The 22,919-nt window shown below is 36.6% G+C and overlaps 2 protein-coding genes across 6 annotated transcripts; both read right to left on the bottom strand.

Annotated features, from left to right (window-relative positions):
• Positions 1-10,480: 10,480 nt before the first annotated feature.
• Positions 10,481-14,261, bottom strand: LOC147532231 (auxin transporter-like protein 3). Its single transcript, XM_086648314.1, has 8 exons — positions 13,717-14,261; positions 13,434-13,619; positions 13,069-13,181; positions 12,435-12,618; positions 12,247-12,344; positions 11,762-11,969; positions 11,339-11,596; positions 10,481-11,040 (listed from the first exon to the last, which is right to left on the bottom strand). The coding sequence occupies exons 1-8, from the start codon at positions 13,888-13,890 to the stop codon at positions 10,843-10,845; spliced, it is 1,419 nt and encodes a 472-aa protein (XP_086504440.1). The 5' UTR covers positions 13,891-14,261; the 3' UTR covers positions 10,481-10,842.
• A 1,500-nt stretch (positions 14,262-15,761) lies between these two features.
• On the bottom strand, positions 15,762-22,107 carry LOC147532230 (TRAM, LAG1 and CLN8 (TLC) lipid-sensing domain containing protein). Of its 5 annotated transcripts, none has more exons than XR_015227906.1 (4): positions 21,580-22,107; positions 17,914-18,191; positions 16,667-17,020; positions 15,762-16,310 (listed from the first exon to the last, which is right to left on the bottom strand). XR_015227906.1 is itself a non-coding variant. In XM_086649106.1 (3 exons), the coding sequence occupies exons 1-3, from the start codon at positions 21,839-21,841 to the stop codon at positions 16,718-16,720; spliced, it is 843 nt and encodes a 280-aa protein (XP_086505232.1). In that variant the 5' UTR covers positions 21,842-22,107; the 3' UTR covers positions 16,547-16,717. The 5 variants fall into 5 exon arrangements, 1 of the variants encoding a protein (XP_086505232.1); XR_015227908.1 differs by having other exon boundaries at positions 15,762-16,075; XR_015227907.1 differs by having other exon boundaries at positions 15,762-16,035.
• Positions 22,108-22,919: the final 812 nt, after the last annotated feature.

Genomic DNA, 22,919 nt, shown 5'->3' with positions numbered 1-22,919 from the left:
ATGTCTTTACGTGCAATGTTGCTTCTTCACATGTCTGTATGTGCATTTTATTGCTTCTTCAACTGTTGCTTCTTCATACGTCTTTACGTGCATTTTATTGCCTCTTCGTTCATGCTTGTTTTTTTCCCACATCTCTTTGTTCTGTGAAAATACATCATGAGTGTGCTCCCCCCAGCCTAAGTGTAGTACTGAACTTTGTGCTGGACTTAGGCTGTGTTAACCTCCGGCAAGAGGTGTCTTCGATTTCATGTGGGGGAAGAAACAAGTGGTCAATGACATAGCCATTGACCCTCCGACGCTCAAGTTAGTCAAGTACTAAAAGAGAAGTGAAAGATGGAATATTTGAGTTTAGAGTGTGAAAACTACTTCCCATTTCCTCTCGACATGTTCTTGTGAGCGTGAAACGCGTACTGGTGTGAAGATGTTTTTACCTGCACAATTTCCGTTGAGGGGCTATAGTCGGTGGAAATCCCACCGACTCTCCGATGCCTAAGTTAGTACATGTACAAGTAGGAGAGAAAACAAAGAAGTAACAATAGAGTTTAGAAATGATACAGTTTGAGATGCACGGCATTCCAACTGTTGTTTATGTCACGTCCATCTTGTACTTGAATTTTATACGCGCCTTGTCCTACCACTTTAGTGATCTGATACGGGCCTTCCCAAGTAGGTGCAAGTTTTCCAGCGCCGCTTTCTTTGGTGTTCTGGAACACCTTTCGAAGTACCCAATCTCCTACCTTAAACGTTCGAGCTCGTATGTTTCTGTTGTAATGACGTGCTACTTTCTGTTGGTAAGCTGCATTTCTAATGGCTGCCATATCACGAATTTCATCGAGCGTGTCGAGATTGTGATTGAGTTGTTGCCAGTTACTTTCTTCTTCTGTCCATTGGTAACGGGTAGAAGGAAGTCCTGCTTCTGCTGGTATGACGGCTTCTGAGCCATAAGCGAGTGAGAAAGGAGTTTCTCCTGTTGGAGTTCGAACAGTGGTTCTGTACGCCCATAAGACTCCTGGTAGTTCATCTGCTCAGGCGCCTTTGGCTTTCTTTAATCGTTTCTTTATTGTGTTCATGATTGTTTTGTTGGAAGATTCAGCTTGTCCATTTGCTTGGGGGTATCTCGGAGTTGAGAAGTTTAGTTTGATCCCCCATTCTTTGCAAAAATCTTGAAAGTCGAAACTAATGAATTGCGAACCGTTGTCGGTCACAATTTCTTTTGGAACGCCAAACCTGCAAATGACATTCTTCGAAATAAAACTTTTTACCTCTCTATCTCGGACTTGGTGGAATGCTTCTGCTTCAATCCATTTGGTGAAGTAGTCCGTCACAGCTAACATGTACACCCGTTGTCCAGGTGCTGTAGGAAGTTTTCCTACTATGTCCATCCCCCATTTCATGAATGGCCAAGGAGATAGTATTGAGTTGAGACGTTCTGGGGGGAGATGAAATGTGTGTGCGAAGCGCTGACAACTATCACACTTTTTTACGAAGTCAATGCAATCTGACCTCATAGTTGGCCAAAAGTACCCGGCAGTGAGTACTCTAGTTGTTAGACTGCGTCCTCCGGAATGATTCCCACATTCTCCTGCATGTAATTCAGTGAGGACGTACCTGGCTTCTTGTGGGGTGATACACTTGAGATAAGGTCCTGAGTATGACCTCTTGAGTAGTTGTCCATCTAGGATGGTGTATCGGGCAGCTTTAGCACGAATCTTTCTCGCTTCTCCTTTGTCTTCTGGTAACTCGTCATTTTCCAAGTATCGAATCAAGGTATTCATCCAGCTATCGATTTGATCCGTAGCGGCTACCTCTGAAGTAGGATTTTTCCACACTACTGGCCACTCGAGCAAAACTAGAGGGATATTTTGAGTTACCTTTGTTTGAATTGAAGAACCGAGGTTAGCGAGCGCATCAGCGTGTCCATTCTCTAGACGAGGTATCTGTGTTATGTTCATTTCTTTGAAAGAAGTTTGTAACTCTTTTACGTGAGCAAGGTATGCAGTCATCTTGGCGTCACGTGCTTGATAAGTTCCCTGTAACTGGTTGACAATGAGTTGGGAGTCTGACTTAACGTCTAATCTCTGGATTCCCATTTCTTTTGCAAGTGTAAGTCCAGCTATAAGTGCCTCGTACTCAGCTTCATTGTTTGTTGCTTTGAACGCACAACGGATAGCTCGTTGTATTAGATCTCCTTCGGGAGAAGTCAGAGCTATCCCCAACCCTACACCGTTCATGTTGCTTGAACCATCTACTGATAGATTCCACTTCTGTTCGCTTTTGTCGGTTAAGCATAACAACTCTTTCTCTGCCTGCATTAGTATGTTAGGTGAAAAATCAACAAGAAAATCAGCTAATACCTGTGATTTGATGGCGGTCCTTGGTTGGTATGAAATGTCATACTCACTCAGCTCCACTGCCCACTTGGTGAGACGTCCAGAAAGTTCAGGTTTGTGGAGGACATTCTTTAGAGGAAATGTCGTAACGACCACTATTGAGTGACACTGGAAATAAGGTCTGAGTTTACGAGCAGCAGTTACCAGTGTAAGGGCAAGCTTTTCTAACCGGCAGTAGTTGGAAGAGCTTGATGCGTGTATGGGAAGACACGTAATGGCGCGACAGGAGTAGCGTCAGGAATTGAAGTTGGTCCTCCAACCGTTACAAGAATTCCTTGACTAGAAGGGCCTGCTTCTTTTATGTTTGTAGAAGATGGTCTAGCATCTGTTGAGGTGCGAATTCTGGAGCCCTCTGGAGTCGTCATAGAAATTTCCGTAATTTTTTCTTGGAGTAACTGGTTCTCTGCTCTGACCAGTTGATTTTCTTCCTCTAACGCCTTGACACGTTCAGCGTTCTCTCGCATTTGGGCGTTAAGTAGAGCAAGTTGAGCAGAAACGTCAAGATGAGCAGATGTCATGTTCTCTTCCATTCGGCTGATTGTCTTCGTTGATAGTTGCTGAGGCCCCACGGTGGGCGCCAAACTGTAGACGGTGAGAAGTCTACGGGTCGGAAGTCAGAAGGTCGGTAGCTGAAACGTCTTCTGGAATTCCAAACGTCGAGTTCTTGATTGATGGGCACCAGCAACGTGTGAAAGAAACCTGCAAAAGAAGATGAACAGACACAAACAAACCCGTGAAGGCTTGGGGGGACACCGGGATGGTGCCTGCCAAGGGCCCTCCGACGGTCAAGTCAGCAAAGTATTACAATGGATAATAAACGAAAAGCCGAGGGTATAACCGTTGATGTATTATCGGAGAGTGGCTAGGCTCGTAGAATGACCGGAGTTCGAATCTACGGGAGTGAAATGATCAGAAGTACGAGAGTAGATGTTACCAGTAGCGTCGAGCAAGAAGAAGGTTGTGATCTCCTCGAAGACGTCTGGAAGCGTCGAGCAGGAAACGTCGAGCCGGAAGCGTCGAGCAGGAAGCGTCGAGCAGGAAGCGTCGAGCCGGAAGCGTCGAGCAAAGATGAGCTTTAACACCGTTGAGGCGTCTAGTAGTGTCCACGACCAGAACCAGGTGAACTTGTATGCAAACGTCTCGAGAAAAATCGAAGAACAGAGGGCGAGTGGAGGAGAAGAAGTGGTATGGGTTGCTTTGCTCTGTATTCGATGATCTGAGAAATGAAAGTGTTCCTCTTTATATAGGCTTGAGGAGTGATCCGTTGGGGGAGTAAAGGCTTGACCGTTACAGAGTAAATGCATGGCAAGATACCTGGGATGTGGTGACGTGTGCACTAGCTGTACATGCACAACGGTTGTGCATGTTCTCTGGCAACTACTCTGATTGTGCATGCGCATGGTCTCACATTTATGTGAGACGTTACCATGTTATGCATGTCATTGATGGGGGATAATCGTCTCTGAGGTTACGTTGACCAACATTAAGATCTATGTCATTATGGGTATATGTGACATGTCGAGGATCTCATCGTCAAATGATCTTTACACGTGGTGCATGGAGATCTCGACGTGTCAAGCGCCAGACGTGTGGAGACTCAGACGTGTGGAGTTCTGTGCACGTGGAGACTTTTTGCACGTGGTTGGGCTCGACACGAGTTTTAGGGTCTAGTTGACGAGTACCCATTAAGAGACTTCTGGACTGGGCCCAAACAAGGACAAGCGAGCCGGGTTGGGCTTGACGTCTCGATGGACATTTTATCGTCGAGGGCCCAGATGTAGTTTTTGGTCAACACATGGGTGTAAAACTCTCTTGTTTTAAGCTCCGAGATATCTTTTCAGGCAATGAGTCAGATCCAAGGGTTGGTGTTCTCTCTGGCCATTTTTTGAAGATCCCGAAGTTGTAGATCTAAATCGACGCTTTCTTCTCACGAATCGTCGCCTTTGTTCACCCAACGGTCATCTGATGCATCCTTATTTGAATAGATTTGTACCTAAAACATGTGTATATTTGATTCTTATTAATATAACCCAAATCAACTCCAAGTTTCATTCCATTTTTCCCGGAGTCCGTAGGTATATAGACCAAAATAATATTCAAAAAAGGTTTATGATCCAATCTTCCCAAAACATGGATATTTAGTCTTTTTACATTATGGACATAATAACCCATTCTTTATGAGAGAACTACCGTCCATGTCCCTCATACAAAAATCACGGGATTTTTAATTTTTCAGGGTGAATTTGGAATGTTTCTAATGTAGGCGTGATTTAGGGGATTTAAAGCAACTAACGTATAAATCCGAAATTGATTTTTCTCTATCTTCTAACCATTTTGGAAAGCAAATTTATTTCCAAATCAATTCAAAACAAAAATCGTAACCAAATCAATTTTCTCTCTCTTATTATGTAATTTTTTTTCGATTCAAATCAATTTTCTCTCACTTAACTTTCAGATTTGGAAATAGTATATTTTCAAGGATCAATTTAGCGTGATTTGGGGGTTAATATACAAAAGATATATATCACTTTCTCTCACTTAACTTTCAGTTTTGGAAATAGTATATTTGTTTAGGAACATTAAAGCAACATGTGTTTTCGTTTTTACTCATACATAAATATACATAGAATACAAATTATGAAACAAATACATAAATTATGTATTATTTATGACGAGGAAACCATCATTTGTCAAGTATACAACATAATTTATCAAATGTATGTGGGTCTTGTTCAATAAATTACACATAATTTCTTTTACATTGCACATAATTTCTTTTACATTACACATCCTTTACATTCTGTTACAAAAAAAAAGTACAAAATCTTCTTTGGTTCAAAAATGGTGCCGATCCATGTATTCTCCATTAGTTTCGCTGACTCACTTTGATTTGATGATTCTCTTTAAAATTTCATCTGGTATATCAAATCTACTCACATAAATACACATACATTAAAGAAAAAAAAAATCATATATTGTATTATAAACTACATGTACAGTTTCGTAAATTATATATAATGTTTGTCAAATTTTGACAACATTTGAAGGTTTTGAGTAGTTTGGTAAACTTATCAAGGCTACTGTTTTGGGTGAAAAGTACACGTAATGGTAAATAAATAATACACAATTTATGTGCACTTATACGTAAATTATATACATAATGGTAAGAACATGAAGATATACGTAAATTATATATACTTTATTGCAAAGTACACGAGATTTGATAGTAAAGCGAAGTATTTCAACTAATGAAATGAGTACTGTTTTGGTGTTAAAGCACGGGTAATGTTCTATAAATTACCCATAATTTACTATTAAATTGTGGTAATTTACGATAAAGTACATGTACTGTAAATTCTGTTATGAGTAACCGTACGAAAGAGCAAATGTTTTATAAATCCGTACGGATTGAAAACCAGATCAGAAGAAAAAAAATGAGAATATCATTAAGCTTAAACTACAAATCTAAATATATCTGCTATGATGATTGATTGCAATAATGTCAAACTCGAGTTGAAGGATTAAACATCAAGATCAAAAACATAAATGAAATTTTATGAGAGAGAAAGAAAATAAACATCAAACATTCGATTGATGATTGATAATCTGATCTCACGAAATATCAGAAATAACAAAAGATTAAACATAGATCTAAAGAAATATGATATTATCACTGAATGCAAACATAACATACTAACTTTGAAGGAATCATTGAATAAGGAATAAACATAAAGATCTTAAACAGTTATGAAAATTTTAGAGAGAGAAAATAAACATCATACATTCGAAGTTAATGAATTAGTAAACAGATCTTATAGATATGTATCATAAATCTGATACGTTTTATAATAGATAATTAGGGTTTTAGTTATAAGAAGAAATATTAGATATTAACAATGGTGTTTATAAAGATTTCGAAAGTATTAAACCTGATAAATGATGAATTTGGACAGCAATATAATGTAGAAGAAGAAGATTTTCTGATTTTAATGGAGGTTTGTCAACTAAATCAGTTTTAGAGAGATCAAATAAAGAGTTTCCGTTACTGAAAATAATGAAGATATCCTTACTTTGAATAGAAACATGATTGGAGACAAATATGAGAGATAATAATGAAGATATCCTTACTTTGAATAGAAACATGATTGGAGAGAAATATGGGAGATAAATATGGAAAAAGATATGCATAGATTTCGAAGATAAATCAGTTATAAAATATGGAAAGGTTAGATTAGGGATTATGAAATAATATTTATTCTAGAGATTTGTGTTTTCTCTCTAGATGAGACCAAATGGACTAGATATCCATTTATATTATTTTTTTGGTTTTAAAACCCTTTATAGGATTAGAGAGGATTATATCTACTATTAGGACCCGTTTTTTGGACTATAAGCCCAAAAATTCTTTTTCCCGGTGCTCCAAGCGTCATAAAACAACAAATAGAGATTTTAGAGAAAATAAAATGAAAGATTGTCATTGAGATTTCTACCACTAATTGAAAGTTTGTTCATGTCAAAATAGAGGAGTCAACTTTCGAGTTTGAATGCTTTCTGGTTCGAAGTACCAACTAATCAAAAGGTTAATCATTGTATCATGAGAGACAAACACCATTAACTGTGTGGTACTGTACAGAGCGTCATTAAAACATACTTTTTTCTAATCCTCAAATTTTTCTTTTTTGTTTATCTAATTCCCAGATTAGGGATATTATGATTTTCAAAATCAATAACTGTATTAATTTTAAATTCAAACATAAGAAAACAAAGAAGGAATACAATTTCTTTTTCAATCTTAAATCGATAGTGAGAGTTGACTATAATCATCTTTCCAAATACCAGACACTATTGATTAGAAACACGAAAGATATGGAACTGTTCTCTTTCTTATTCTTTCTCCATTAATTTAACATGAAAGTGTTTTCGATTGATTTAACAATAAAGTCAAAGTAAGAATCAGTTTCACTAGTGACTCGGTAAAGAAACTTGTGGGATCAACTCGTTTAGTCGATACACTGAAACCAACAAAGTATATGCTAAATTCTTCCTTATAATCTAGGACATCTTTCTATCCTTCTGATGCAGGGAGATTTTCATCAGATATTCCAAGTATCTTGGATATGTTAAAATTTAGTTATTTTAGTAGCATAATATTTTTGTTAGTAGAGAATTATTATTTTTAGCAGTTTTATATTTTTAGGAAACTTTTTAGGTTTTAGATTCTATTATTTTATTTATTTAGAAGTTGTTATTAGAATTTGATTAGGTTTAGGAAAGTAGTATTTTATTTATTAGAAATTGTTATTTGAGTTTGACCAAGATTAGGAAACCCTAAGTCTATATAATGAGGGCTTAGAAGTTGTTTCAGTCATTCATTCAATCAATAAAATTCAGTATTTTAGTATTCTTGTTATCAATTTCGGTTCAATAGTCTTTAGACGGAGTTCTAAGGCTTTTATCAGTTTTTCCGCTGCGTCAGTTGGCATCAAGAGCAAGGTTTCTCCTGGCTTAATGGCAGAAGACGAAGTTAGATACACAAACCTCGACGGTGAACGAGGTAACAATGTCATGTGGGCAAAAATTGACGGTTTGAGTCATCAACTAACCCAAGTTATGGAGATGATTAACAACCTGAATGTCAATACAAACCCTAGGCAACCTATTAACAGAGAACGTGTTGAGGGATTCGCCCACAACCAAGCTGTTAATGGAAACGAAGGCAGAGAACAACCACTTCAACAATATGTTGGCAACCAAGAAAATAGAGGTAACTATTATCCTAACCAATTATATCCGCGTAGATATTATGATGAATACAAAATCAAGGAAGAAATACCACTCTTCAATGGTTATTTGTCGGTCGAAGGAGTTCCTTGATTGGCTACATGAGGTTGAGCGGCAAGTGAATATGTCATATACTGTTCCTGGTGAACAGATGGTAAACATTATTGCTTGTAGACTGAAAGGAAGTGCTGCTGTTTGGTGGGATCAGTTACAACGTCAAAGAGTGGGGCAAGGAAGGGCTCCAATCCAGAATTGGCCGTCTATGAAAGAAAACCTGAGAGAGAGGTTCTTACCACCAGATTATCAACAACACTTGTTTATGACTTACCAGAATTGTAGACAAGGATTGCGTTCGGTGGGTGAGTACTATGAGGAGTTTTCAAAACTGGCTCAAAGAAACAATATGGAGAACATTATAGAATATGAAGATGTTGTAGCAAATCGATTTTTAAGCGGATTAAAATTTAGTTTGCGAGAAAAAGTGGGGATAGTTACAGTATGGACTATTCAGGAGGCGTACAACTTGGCCCTAAAACTTGAAGCTGAGGAACGGGAATATAGGAAGTTTGGATTTCGGAGGGAAGAACAACCTCACTTAACTATTAAAAAGGTAAAAACGACTCCCTTAGAGAATATTGAACCACCACAAATTGTGAGCATAGAAAATTCAAGTAATATTACTCACAAATCAAAATCTAACATTATTGTGTTCACAAATAAATCTCCTGATATCAATTTACACGGTAAGGAATTTGTTTCTGAAGAAATTATTCAGAAAATTGAGTTACAGAAAGTGGTTCAACCAATCGAGTCAAAGAAAGTTGTTCAGGAAATTGAGACAACGGACGTTGTTCAAGAAGCTGAAACAAAGGAAGGTGAAAAACTTCGGAAGTCAAACATTAGTCTAATTGAAGTTCCTTCATACGATGATCCGTTCTCAGAATTTGGCGAATCTAAAATTGTTTCACGTGGATTGATAAGTTGTTTTATTAGAAAGTCTTCATCGAAGTTCGTAATTTTCAATCACTATACTCATGATCTATACAAGTTTATTTTTGGAGTGAAATGGGAGTTTGAATCACATCACAATTATAGTCCGCAAGTTTTCTGTGACTTAATAAAGTCTCCCATCCAATCTGATAGCTTGGTGATTCCCATGCACAATTCACGACAAAGTTTTCTCATGGGTGTACCATTCAAGACAACCTTCCAATCAATCAGTATCGAAGTTCGTAATTTTCAATCACTATACTCATGATCTATACAAGTTTATTTTTGGAGTGAAATGGGAGTTTGAATCACATCACAATTATAGTCCGCAAGTTTTCTGTGACTTAATAAAGTCTCCCGTCCAATCTGATAGCTTGGTGATTCCCATGCACAATTCACGACAAAGTTTTCTCATGGGTGTACCATTCAAGACAACCTTCCAATCAATCAGTAAACTCGAGGCGAGTTTCTTTGAAGTGGAGGAGACTGATGCAGGGAGATTTTCATCAGATATTCCAAGTATCTTGGATATGTTAAAATCTAGTTATTTTAGTAGCATAATATTTTTGTTAGTAGAGAATTATTATTTTTAGCAGTTTTATATTTTTAGGAAACTTTTTAGGTTTTAGATTCTAGTATTTTATTTATTTAGAAGTTGTTATTAGAATTTGATTAGGTTTAGGAAAGTAGTATTTTATTTATTAGAAATTGTTATTTGAGTTTGACCAAGATTAGGAAACCCTAAGTCTTTATAATGAGGGCTTAGAAGTTGTTTCAGTTATTCATTCAATCAATAAAATTCAGTATTTTAGTATTCTTGTTATCAATTTCGGTTCAATAGTCTTTAGACGGAGTTCTAAGGCTTTTATCAGTTTTTCCGCTGCGTCACCTTCTCAAAATATAATCACATTTCCAAATTCAAAATCAAAAACAAAAATTGTTCAAAAAAAAAATAAAGGTACAGAGGATGGACCATGCTCCAAAAGTTCTTAAATATTTACAACCACAGATGTTTTAGAATTAGAAAAACAAATTGGGCATGGGCCTTCTATCATACTCGAGATTTTTAGAGTTCATTATCCATTTATTGAAGGTTCTTAATAAATATCTTAAGAAGGTTATAGTGAGGACAAATGAAAAGTTAATTATATACTTTTATATCACTAAACACCCAAGCTATATAGGTTTTCTTAGCCTTTTGAATAAATTTTGAGTTATTAACATAAATATGAACTAATTTAGAGAGGAAGAACAATATCGAGCTCTAGATTAAGTAATTAATAATGAGATGAATCAACTCAATCAAGAGACTAACCATATGTGTTTCAATTCTAATTAACTTACTTATCATAAATCAATCAAAACAACAACAATATCTTTAATCATGAACACCATAAAATCAAATCTAAACTTTTAGAAACCCACACAAACATAGGGGGTAACTACGTTTCCTTCGAGGAAAATGGTTAAAGCAACCGGGGACAGTCGAGGATCCTTTGTCAAACCGGCTCATTCCATTGCACTGATCTAGAGCGTTTGTAGTGACTGGCGGGGGTCGAAGAAATAAACACACAAATTACAAGAACACAAGAATCAAGCACTTTACATATACTATCTATATGGCGTTCTTTTTCTTTTTGAGTTTAGAGCAAACTAATGGTGTGATAATGAAGGATTAATTCTACTTGGTTTTGTGTGGAGGGCATTGATAGCATTTGGTAAAGAGACCAAATGTATTGACTTGTTGTATGAAATTGAGCATACTTGCCCACCCTCCAAACCCAAACCCTACCACCAGTACCCAACCCACAACAAATATATTCATGGAGAATAATCCTGCCCATCCTCCTAAAAATGATGGTGGTCTTTCTACTGCATTCTGCAACCAAAATCCAAAACAACAAGAGAAAAAAACTCAATATTCCCTCTTAAAAGTACGAAGTTAATTTTAGTTGAGTTGTAACATATCTGTCTTGCTACTAGAAAAACTAGGGTTCAAATTTTACGGTATAAAAACAAAAAAGAATTTAAATTTCTTTATTGTGATCTTGACTACAAACTTGTATGACTTTCAAGGAAATAAAGCAAAATACAAAGAATTTTAACATTAATAAGAGCATTAATCAATAAATTTTCTTATTTTGTGCGAATAGAAAATTATTTGTTCCGAAAAATACCTCTCTTGCAGTTGGTGTAGCAAATGTTAGCATATGAGCTAAAGCAGGAATTATGTAAACTGTGAAGCTAACCAGTAGAGCTCCAACAGCAGAGTTAATAGGTCCAAAGAAGGGAAATATTATAGCCAAAAACCATATTGGTATCACGACGGGCAATCTAGCTATAGCTTTCTTGAATACGCTTTTGACCTCGTGCACTCCTATAAATTTCTCCCAGACAAAGTACAAGGGAGTACAAGCAAACCCAAACGTTATAAACTGCATCAGAGATCGAAGATAAAGTTTTATTAGTATTAATTTCAATAAATGTATAAAATGGTCTAAATAAACAAAAATAACATTTTAACCTAAAACAAGAAACCTTGTTTTATTAGAATAGGCAAAATTTATGTCCAAATTTACAAGGAAAGTGAAATTTAATACCTGATGAATGAGCATGAGAATAACAGCAGAATCTCTAAATCCAGACTTTGGGAGCAATGCGAAGGCATTGGAATGATTTAAGAGCAAATCCCCAAAAGCCCAATAAACAGAAATTGCCGACGGTAGCGTAAGTGTTAGCACATAAAGTGTTGCTATTAAGTAAATCATCTTGAACTTTTGTGGCTTCCACATTGCATGCATTATTTCTCTACAATTATCAAATCCCAATCTTAATCAAAATTAACTCATAAGATTTAATATATTAAAATAACTTATACTTTTTTTTTGTTCACTGCTATTTGGTCTAGTGGTTGGACACTCCTCCGTGACCTCGAAATTCTAAGTTCAATTCTCAGTGGATCGTTACAACTTACAATCAATGAGTTATAGATCCTAGGACAAATTTTATAGGGCCTGCCTCCCTTCAAATGTACTAGAAATTAACTTTCAGTCTCTTCAAGAAAAAGCAATGATTCGAGTCTTACACAGTAACGGCATGCCCACCAAAGGTGTATAAAATATTGGTTGCTCCAGTAAAATATAGAACTAATCTTGCTGGACCTGAATGTTTCACTCCTTCGACCTTAAAAAAAAATAAAAATAAAAATTATTTAAATTAAGTTAAATTGAAGTTAAAATTAAAAAATAAATAAAAGAAAGTGAGAATACCTACCTGTCCATGAAGTAAGGAAGCAATGGTGAGATACCAAGAAGTATAAGTAGTCATAAGAAGGCCTAAGAATGACCAAACTCTGTAATTATGGAATGATGGTATGAACACTGTCACTGCACAACATGCTCCAAATATGTATGTCCATGTTCTCTTGTCCAAATTGTCGTTTATGTAGTATATGTTACTGCATATATATACATTATTAGCAAATTAAATGAATTTCTTCCGAGATTATTACAAGTATGTCGTTGTACAATTTATTTTCCTGTCAGAGTCTTCAGCCCTCTATACATTCTGAGGGATACAGAAAGCTCTTTAGGATCAAAAGCAATAACATTTGGATACACATATAGCTTATATTATGAATTTTTTTAATTTTACACATCAACACCAAAAGGTTTCGCCAAATGCCCAAATCTTAACGACTAGGCTAAGGCAAGGTTGGTGTAGAGAAAATTGAACGGAAGGAATGTTTTGTTATTATCCATTTGTATGAGGAAAGGGTTGCGGGTTGGGCAAAACTCAAAATACCACAACTTACGGACCCTACTCTCATGTGACGGATGTAAGTGTACAGATTGGGTGTTTCATTCGGACAAAAAAAAATCGAGCGAAAAGAAATGGATAAATGTACCTGGCACAAGCAATAAGTTGAATTACAGATCCAAAGAGAAGGAAGGTGCAATTAAAAAACAATCCGACATTCCTCCAATGTTTCCCCAACAACCCATCAAGAACTTCAAACCACTGCACATAAATAGATAGGTTTCAATTATTTCAACAAGGAATTTTAATACAAGAAATGGGATTCTGCCCGACCCGTCTCCTTCTTGAATCCTGGCTGGGTGACATGGCCGGACGATATTTCATATTTAGATAGAAACTTTCGCTCTCTAAATCTTGTCATACCACGTTACCCTGTCACGATTCAGTCGGGAGACGGGTCCGGCATTTTATCAAGGGTTGCATTAGTATATATTAATGAGTAGAAATGGGTACCTGAATAACATGATTTCTGAAATCAACCTTCTCTCTTTCTTTTCTAGTACGGTATTCAACATAGAGAATACTAATAAGGTAAGCAGTCCAACTCCCCATCAACCCATAAAACAGCTGAAATACTATCCCGGAGACCATCCCTAATTGTGAAAATGAGTAGGGCAATGTCAATAGTACTTGTGCTACCTACATAAATCAATCACATCATTCATTCACCAAAATCAATTTTACATCAAAATGATATAAAAACACACCATAAGTTAAAAATAAAATAAATGCATGCCTGGTTCGAAGCACAACTAAACCAAGCATCGTAAACAGAACCACCCTGCCAAAAAAATTTAGATAACTTATTTTTAGCCGCTCCGCCATCTCCACCACCATTTGAAATATCTTCCTCTCGTTCCATCTCTACGTAGTTTCCAGCTACAATCGTCTCAACCTTTTCAGACGCCATTGTTATGTATTGTAAACTAAGAAAAGAGGAGGAGGAGGAGATGGTGGTGGTGGTGGTAGTGGTGGTGGAAAATGGTAGTGTGGTGGAGAGGAGGAAGGTATGGAGGTGGTTATGTTTATATTTTGAACTTGTAAGTGGGAGTAGGAGTACAATTTGTAACTTTTGTAAGTAGATATCTTCTTCTTTTTTCTTTTTAGGGTGATGGAGGGTGGGTTTATTGGGACCTAACTCTCATGCAAATGCACGAGGGCTCGACCCCACTACACATGATCCCTACACTTTATGTTTCCCAAATCCAATAATGATAATCATTTTTATCATAATCTTACATATTTTAAAGGTTCTAAGTACAAAAAATAATTTTTTTCCTTGTGTGTGTTGGTGTGTACGAGTAGTTTATATAAGCCTTCAAATGGTCCCCCATTTAAAGAAGAAAATCGAAAAAATAAAAATAAAAAATTGAACTCTCTCTGCTTTATTGATAGAAACATGTACATGTACTAATGCAATGTGGTCTAGCGATACAAAGCATCCTTTAGAGAGAGATTGGAGAGTGAATGGTCCATCGATCAAAGTGTTTAGGATATAGATTGATTAACTACTAATAATTCATCGTTGGGTTCTGCTAAATCGGTACCAAAGAACACATGGTACTGGTTCATCTAGCCAAACACTTTCAGTCTTTCGTTTTCAATTGCTAGTATGTCACGTCAGAGTAGGGAAACTGTATCAGATTTTCTCCCCAAGTTTATCGTTTGCCAAAAAAAAGATACACGTGAAGAAAAAAGTGAATTGAAAAAGGAAAAGGAAAAGTCTATATCCCTCATTCCAATTCCTACTTTGCATCTTTTTAGGGTTTTGAATTGGGAAAAGTTTGAAAGAGTGAAGTTGAGATAGGGAAATGGAGTGAATGATTGTAAGGAGGTGGACTTATTGCTTCACATAATTAGACTCATACTTTCGGCCAAACTGGTCTTACAAGAAGCTATTACTACTCTCTCACTCTTCTCTTATTTCAACTTCTTTTTCTTCACTTTAAAAGTGTGTTTACTTTTTTTTTTTTTTTTTTTTTTTTTTTTGCTTTTTTAAAAGTCAGTTACCTTATGAAAGATATTGGGAGATATTCACATTGCCAGTAGTTGTGTGCTGCCCCTATCATTTCTTTTTTCTCTTTGTTGTTGATAGTTCTGGTTTCGATCTTTCTCACGAAAAAATTAACAAAAGATTTAATTCTGATACGTTCAAAAAAAACATACTCAAATACAAAGAGAATAAAAAAATTATGCAATTAAGCGCTAAACTGATTAGAAAAAATCGCGTCCAATTCATTGTGTGATGTTTTTACTTGAGAGAGATTGAGATTTTACTTGAGAGATATTGAGATTTTAAGATATATTGAAACAATTGTGTAATTCTTTTTTAGGTTATTTTTTATTGGCGGAGAAATTATGATCAGTTTTCCAGATGACTCTCTAAGTTAGCGAATGTCGAGATGATCCCCTTTTAAAATTTTCCGTGCACTTGACCATTTAGTTATAATTCGGATGAGTTGTTGAAGCTAAAACCGATGTGCAAGGAGGAGATTATTAGGATAATTCGACATCAGTTGTAACGGGAACAAGTTATATGTTTATAAGTATGAAAAAAAAAACCTCACTTCTTGAGCTATTTTTTGTGCGAGAGAGGCCCGAGATCACCCTAACAAGTTTTGCCCTCGAATAAATTTTAGTTTGTAAATATATGCAGAAATGAACAATATACTTGACCTAAAAAACAGTGAATCTCTTAGCTATGGAGTCCTTAAGCCATATTAAGCTTTTATAAAGGAACCAGAAACAATAACTTCAAGCAAGCCATCAACCAAAACTACAAAATCAAAAAGAATTCCTTCATTTCACTGAAACTCAGGACATACCAGAAGAAGAGTAACAACTAATATACGACATTAAAGCTCTAACTTCTGCTACACCAAAACCCGAATACAGAATCATCACAGTTTGGACTTTCAGTTGCAGGTAGAAATTAATCATAAGTTCCTGATCCAAGTTCACGACCATTGATGTGGACGTAATCCTAATGACAGATAAAGCCCAATTGGAACATAAAACCGAACGAGTGTAGAAGGGTATTACATTTGAACTTTTCCTACAACGTTAAATGATTCCAAGAGTTTAATTGCACAACCCTGGATCACGTAAATTAAATGCCGCATATGAGATAAAACGAAACTGGAAACTAACACATAGATGCAAGTTTTTCTACATCGCTCACGAGAGTGTCCGGAGCCTGGGCAATAGGTGGGTGTTGAAGCTTAGTAAGTGTCGAGGCCTTTTGGTGAGCGGGGACAATATCAATAACTGCTAAGGCTTGGGGTGTCACAAATCCTTATGCACCTCATTGTCTGAATCTGAACAATCTGACTATATTGATCAAAATCAACCCAAATCAGTCATATAGACGAGTCAGACTGAAACAAACATTCTGGAATCTGATTCAAGTTAATCTCAAAGACTCAAAACTCAAGTCAGATTTCAGATCTGACTTAGAAACTCACACTAAAGACTCACAAGTGACAAAACATAAGCCAGTTCATTCGTTAGAAGCTATGAAGATGATATTAAAGAGTACGGATTAGATACGGCCCGCCACTTAAGTATTAGACTAATAGGAAACCGACTAACAGAAAAAGATTGTCATATGATACACCTGCGTCCAGAATAATGAAATGCAACTATTTCCATTCAAGGAATTTTAATTTACATGTGTATACACGTACCTTTTCTTTACGTACATGAATTGCATTATATGAACTTTTTTTGTTTCTTCATTACTGTTGATGTTGGCTACTCTTCTTCTCTCTATTATAAGCTTTGAGAAGATCAAGACCGAGGAAGATGTTGAGTAGGTTCATTCCAGCCATTCCGAGAAGGGCAAGTGGAAGTTCTATGCCTTTTTCGAACTTGTTAGCGTCTATGATGAGTTTGATAGTGATGAGAATGTGAGACCCAAACCTTGCTAAGAAGAATGTCACCCAACTCAGAACCCATTCTATCTTCACTATTTGACTCTTGGAGTCACGTAATCCTGCCATCCTTCTCAACTTCCTCACGTGCAGAAAGATTGAGTGCAACTGAGTGTTTATTCAAGCAACCATTAATAATTAATCACCATAAATACATAAATACCTGTATAAATTTATATATATATATATATATATATATATATATATATATATATATATATAGTATTGTGCATATATGATATTCTGATATACATACACAGACACCAGGTTGGGATTTGTTTACACAGTTACCCGCATATGGAAACAGGTGAAAATGATTTTTTAGGATGATTTCTCATGAAGTAGTTTAGCCATAATAAAACCAGATTATTCATTTAGCCAAGACAAGATGATTGAAATTAACCATTCTAAGGGAATTCGTCTTTTTTTACTGTTAAAGATTCATTCAACTTCTGAGAGCGATAAAAGTTCTAGAAGATCTAATTTTTTGAATGATGAATCACAACACGACGAGTTAACCTCGGCAGATGTGAGTCATATGGCACGATTAACTGTGGCATACTGGCGTGCGTGAAGTAGAACAGATCCTGACCCATATAAGAACGAGATAAAGATGAAAGACAACAGCCCTACCAGAAGCAAGCAACAGTGTCAACTAGTTGTTATATGAGATATTAAAGCTACTGCTATGTCATAGTTCCGCCACAGCTACAAGACAAATCATTTAAGTGAAACCAATGGACCTTTCTAGCTAGGAACCATCAAAGCCTACAATCATTCGCAGACCTCTAGTTTCATTACTGAATTATTTCAAGTGTTAGACAAACCAGAATAGTAGATCATTTGCAACTCATCAAGGTTGATTATTATGCTCAAGCTAATGGATGTATGTAACCCAATTACGTTTTCAATCTTATGATTTTCCATAACTAAAGATCATGGGAAGCAAGAATTCGTATTTGGATAGATTGAGGGACAATAAAAACTTCAGAAAGGCATACCTCACAGATGAGGGTAAGAATAAGATAGTTGATGGTCACGTTCCGATAGAGTGCGAGTGTGAAACAAACCAAGAGAATCAAGTGGTGGACAAGAATAGAAGGAATCAAACCACTGTAGAGACGATAACGAAGCATATCCCATTGATCATATGCAAAGTAACCACAAGAGATGCACAGTGCAGGGTATGATCCAATCCATGTGCCGCCAAACAACTGGGAGTGCTCAAAAACCTCCCCCAGATTCTTTGTTCCCAACTGGTTAAGTAGAATGAGAATCACTGTGCATTCAATGAAATATAAGGCCAAGTTACTCTCTACTTCGCAAGAAATAAGATAGAAAAAGTATTCATACACGGCATGGTCTTAATTAATAGGTTTACTGAAATGATGTCATGCCCATCTAAATACTAGCATATTGCCCCTGATTTAAGCACCACCGAGGAGGCCAGGACCAGGGTTCCACATTGTACAAGGTTTTTCCTTGGCATGGGTTTGCCCTAGACCACCACAGGCTTCTCTACCTGACCGATCTAGGTTCCAAATGCACCTCAAAGGCGTACCCAACTAGGATATGTTATAACCAAGGTTTTCTTAAACAACGTGGGACCAGGTGCCTTGTACATGAAACTTCCATTTCACATCACCAAATTAACATACTAGTACATGAAACATGGAAATGCAAAAAAGTAGTTATTAGTTTCGTAGTCCATGCAAGCGAATGCATGCATCTCAAAAATAATAAGTACACTAGTAAAGCTAATAACTTTGTTTCTGTGAGAATAGTCCCGCATGAGAGAAGGGCAATCTAGCAACCAAGAATATAATGTCTAGGTCCCAGGGTCGTGGCTACCAAATTAGGGCCCTGTGCCAAACTTTAATCGGGGCCCTTTTATACAAGCAAAGCAAAATAAATTTTTGCATGCGAAATATAAACACAATTTTTTTATAATTTTCCTGTATAAATTATATAAAATCTTTGACAAATCTAAACCAATAAATTGTGTTGCTCTATCATGCGCCTAATAATCAATTAAAGCTTCCCGGTCTCGGTATAGGTTTTTATTCGAAATCACAGCTCCGACTTTGTCTTTTTACATGATCCAAAATCAAAGTTTCAAGAGATAGATTACATTACAGAGAGAGAGAAATAGCAAAAAAAATATTTCTTGAAGAGCCAGTGATAGACATTTGTCTGAAAGAAATTGGATTTGTAGAGAGCGAAGAGACGCGGTATCGAAGTCCTTAATGTATTACAGGCTATGCAAATATACAATATGTTATTTGATTATCAAAGTCATAAGATTTGCGGAGAATGAGGAGACGTGATTTGGAAGGTCTTAAGTATTATATGCTTGCAAATACTACAATAAGTTATTTGATTATTAAAATCATAGTTAATTAAAACAAGAAAAGAAAGATAGCATGCATAGAGGGTAAACTCGGAAAAGATTGGGTAGTCTTAAAAGTGCCCCTCAAAATCTCACCGAAAACTAGGAAAAACACCATGTGTGGGGTTTGATTCCACACATGTTACAATAACTCCAAACAGCTTACCAACGAGCTATTACACCTTTAATGTTTTACTCTCACGCGCTTACTATTAATCGTATATTTAGACTAAAATTAACAGACTCCCAAAAGAATGGGCCCCTTGTGGTGGGGGGGCCTGTGCGGGCGCACGGCCCGCACACCCCCATCCACGGGCCTGCTAGGTCCTCTCCAATCATTGCCAATTGGTTTTGAGTTGGATTACCACAAACTTAACATGATATCAGAGCTAAGCCCACACGTGAAAGGCTTAAAAGCCACACGTGCTCCACATCGCCCGAAAAGGAAAAAACATGTGTTAGGCTCAAAGAACGCCACACGTGAGGGGGTGTGGGAGAATAGTCCCACATGGGAGAAGGCCAATCTGGCTACCAAGAATATAATGTCTAGGTCTTCTCAACTCATTGTCAATTCGTTTTGAGTTGGAAGACTACAAACTTAACAGCTTCTATATACTCGATAATCTACTTTAAAGAAAGATCTAGGTATTTGTTTCTCTAAACGGAAACATATAAAAGTGCATGTGGAGGAGAGTGTCATATCCACAGTGACTCTAGGAAGAATGTGAAATATTGTAGGAGAAATCTTAATATCATCTTCAATATCAAGGTTTTAAAAATATCATACGCATCGAGGCGTGCATCGAGGCGAGGCGGCCCCGAGGCGCCTCAAGGCATACGTTTTTTTAGGTCAGAAAAAAAAAACATTATTTTTAGTCATCTTCTTCTACTTTTCTTGTTGGTTGATGGCTTGCTGCTACAAGTCTCTATCTCTTCTTCTTTTTGGCAAGTGTTTCTTTCTCTATAATTTTGAGCCTCTGGCTTCTTTTACTTTTACTGCTGCTAGCCTGCTATATGTATCATCTTCTATCTCTTCTTCTAGTTTTACTGCCACTAGCCTGCTACATATACCAATTCTCTGTCTAGTTTTTAATTGTTTGCTTCTTGTTCTTCTTTTACTTTTCCTATTGCATATTAAAGGAATTGTTTCTCTCTACTTCTTTGTTTAGTTTTACTATTTTCAAGTTCGAATATATTTTATGGTATTTAAGTACAAAATCTTGTTATGATATAATTTTACATAGTTGATGTCATTATCTTTAGCAATTTTTTCATCGTATTTCACGCATCGAGGCGTGCCTTGAGGCACTGCCTCGCCTTGTGAGAGCAAACCGCGTCGAGACGTAAAATCGTATTTTTAAACCTTGTTCAATATTCTAATTAGCTTATTTTAGCTCTAATATGGTTCAAGTGAGTCGCAAGCAGAGTGAGTCGTTATCATTGTGTCACCTCACGCAGTCATAAATTCTTTGCGCTCCAGAATAACCCTACAACTAAAGTGATAGTAAGACTGACAATACATGTTCTCCATTTATGATGCCTCCGTCGATTCGATTCCATATTCACCCTCATTTCCCTCTCAGTCCACTAAAAACCCCGCCAAAGTTTGCAAGTAAGACCTAGGTTCTAGGATTTTAATTTCAGTTAACATCTCATCAAAATTGATGAATCTCCATTAACATCTTCAAAAGAAAATATGTTTCTATCAGTTATCCATGTTTCCCCATCATGAGTGGTATGTTACTCTAGGGTTGAACTATTAGAAGACAGTACATTAACCCTCCGTTAATAATTTAAGCTTACACATTCCCATTACCTTGCTAATAATATCGAGACAAAGTATAAGCCTACCGGCATTGTGCCGTTAAAGAGATCGAAAAGAGTCAGACCAAAACCTAGCCGACCGAAAGCAATAGAACGGTCTTTCAACTTGTTCCAAATTACCCACATTGGTGACCTGGCTGTCCAATTGGTGTCTCTCCGGCCAAAACAAGCACCAAAACAATTAAAGGGACAACTATGAACTCTCATCATTTTGACCCTTTACTTGAACTCCTAGTACCAATTTTTAAATTCCCTACAAACTCTCGAGACTGATATATGTATCTGTATATATACCAATTTTAGAAACCCTAGGTTTTGTTCCATGTTTTAGAGCTCTCAAACTCATAACCAGAAAAAGGAATTGCATCAAACACTTCAAGAATAATGAAATTAACATTCAGAGAAAAGAAAAATCAACATAGAAACCAATGAGAGAGAGAGAGAGAGTTATAACCTGAGAAAGAAGAAATGGAAGAATGAAGAAGAGAGACGGTGGTATTGACAAAAAGAGCATCTTGAGAGAGGGTAAGACGGGTTACCCAATTTGCAGTTTGAAAGAAGAAACAACCAGCAACTATCCAAAGAAGTTGTACTCTCTTATTGAACACAATCTCAATTACTATAGAAATGAACCAGAGAATCAATGTTACCAGGAAGAAAATCCCAGTGTTATTGTTCTTGAACAGATTCTGATTCTGGGTTCTCTCTCTTGCCATTTCTTCTTCTGTTCTCTCCTCAATGGCTTCTCTTTACTTGAGTCATCTCATCCAACTACCCACTGCTCTATTCTATATACTCATAAATAGAGAGGACAAAACTGACGACAAGAGCCGAGGGGGAATTAATGGATGACAAAAGAAATGGAAGCGAGAAAGTTATATGGAAGAGAGTTTTGTTGTCCGTTAGGTGGAACAAGAAGTCTCCAAGCCAGAAAGCAGATAGCATCCCTTTGGCATCTATAAGACTAACCATCTTCAACTTCGAGGTTTATGAGTCCAATATCCTTAGTTAAAATGGATTGGTCAACAATTCGTTGTCCGTCCAATGGGTTGACATAAACTTCAAAATTTTAAAGGTCCCAATTTCGATTCCCAAAAGAGGTGGGTTTTATGATTTATTGAACTTGAGTTATTAAGGTATAAATAATGTTTTTGGACTTTAGGTCATAGTTTTTTTTTTTTTGAATTATTCAGCGTGTGCCTCGAACCCTTGACCTCTAGGTGGAAGATTATACCTCTTACCACTCCAACCAAGGGTTGTTGGCACTTTAGGTCATAGTTTAGTTTAGCTATAGGGTCGTTCTTTGTAAGAGTTTGAATCGATAGTTATCGTTCTTATCACATTTTTTATGTATCAATGTCATTGTAATGTCGATCGTAGATCGTAGTCAATTTCCAAAAAAAAAAAAAATGGATTGATACCAATACCACCTCTTAAGTCCATGGGTATTGGGATTGCATCATCGTGAAAGCAGTTATCTAGCATGTAATTTAGGTATTAAAATATGGCAAGTGTTTGGACATATAATTTTAGTTGGGACATATAAGACTCGGTTAATCAGATTTAACTTAAAAGAAATTTTATTATTGAGTCAAATCTCCATCGTCTAATGATTTCTTTCTAAATTTGGGTGGGGATTTCTCCCCTTTCAGACAAAAGGTGTGGACGAAGGGAAACCCTCGAATGAGTTTAACGAGGGAGAAAGAAAAAGAGAGATTAGGATAGCGAGAGAGAAAGGGAAACTGGGAGACAATTTGAGGAGATGTAGAGGAGAGGAGAGAACCTGACAAAAAA

This window comes from Eschscholzia californica, unplaced genomic scaffold, assembly GCF_041429995.1.
Source record: "Eschscholzia californica isolate CP2 unplaced genomic scaffold, dmEscCali1.0.p SCAF_6, whole genome shotgun sequence".
NCBI classification, from domain to species: domain Eukaryota; kingdom Viridiplantae; phylum Streptophyta; class Magnoliopsida; order Ranunculales; family Papaveraceae; genus Eschscholzia; species Eschscholzia californica.
This window is presented reverse-complemented; position numbering and strand designations above follow the sequence as displayed.

What these genes read in the sequence shown, in the direction of transcription:
- LOC147532231 (XM_086648314.1), bottom strand. Translation starts at nt 13,890, where the DNA reads ATGGCGTCTGAAAAGGTTGAGACGATTGTAGCTGGAAACTACGTAGAG. An exon ending in GGTGGGCATGCCGTTACTGT is followed by an intron (nt 11,970 to 12,246) that starts GTAAGACTCGAA and finishes TGATAATTGTAG; the next exon opens with AGAAATAATGCATGCAATGT. An exon ending in CTACACCAACTGCAAGAGAG is followed by an intron (nt 11,041 to 11,338) that starts GTATTTTTCGGA and finishes TTTTGGTTGCAG; the next exon opens with AATGCAGTAGAAAGACCACC.
- LOC147532230 (XM_086649106.1), bottom strand. Translation starts at nt 21,841, where the DNA reads ATGGCAAGAGAGAGAACCCAGAATCAGAATCTGTTCAAGAACAATAAC. An exon ending in TTCCATTTCTTCTTTCTCAG is followed by an intron (nt 18,192 to 21,579) that starts GTTATAACTCTC and finishes TTGAATGCACAG; the next exon opens with TGATTCTCATTCTACTTAAC. An exon ending in TTCTTACCCTCATCTGTGAG is followed by an intron (nt 17,021 to 17,913) that starts GTATGCCTTTCT and finishes ATAAACACTCAG; the next exon opens with TTGCACTCAATCTTTCTGCA.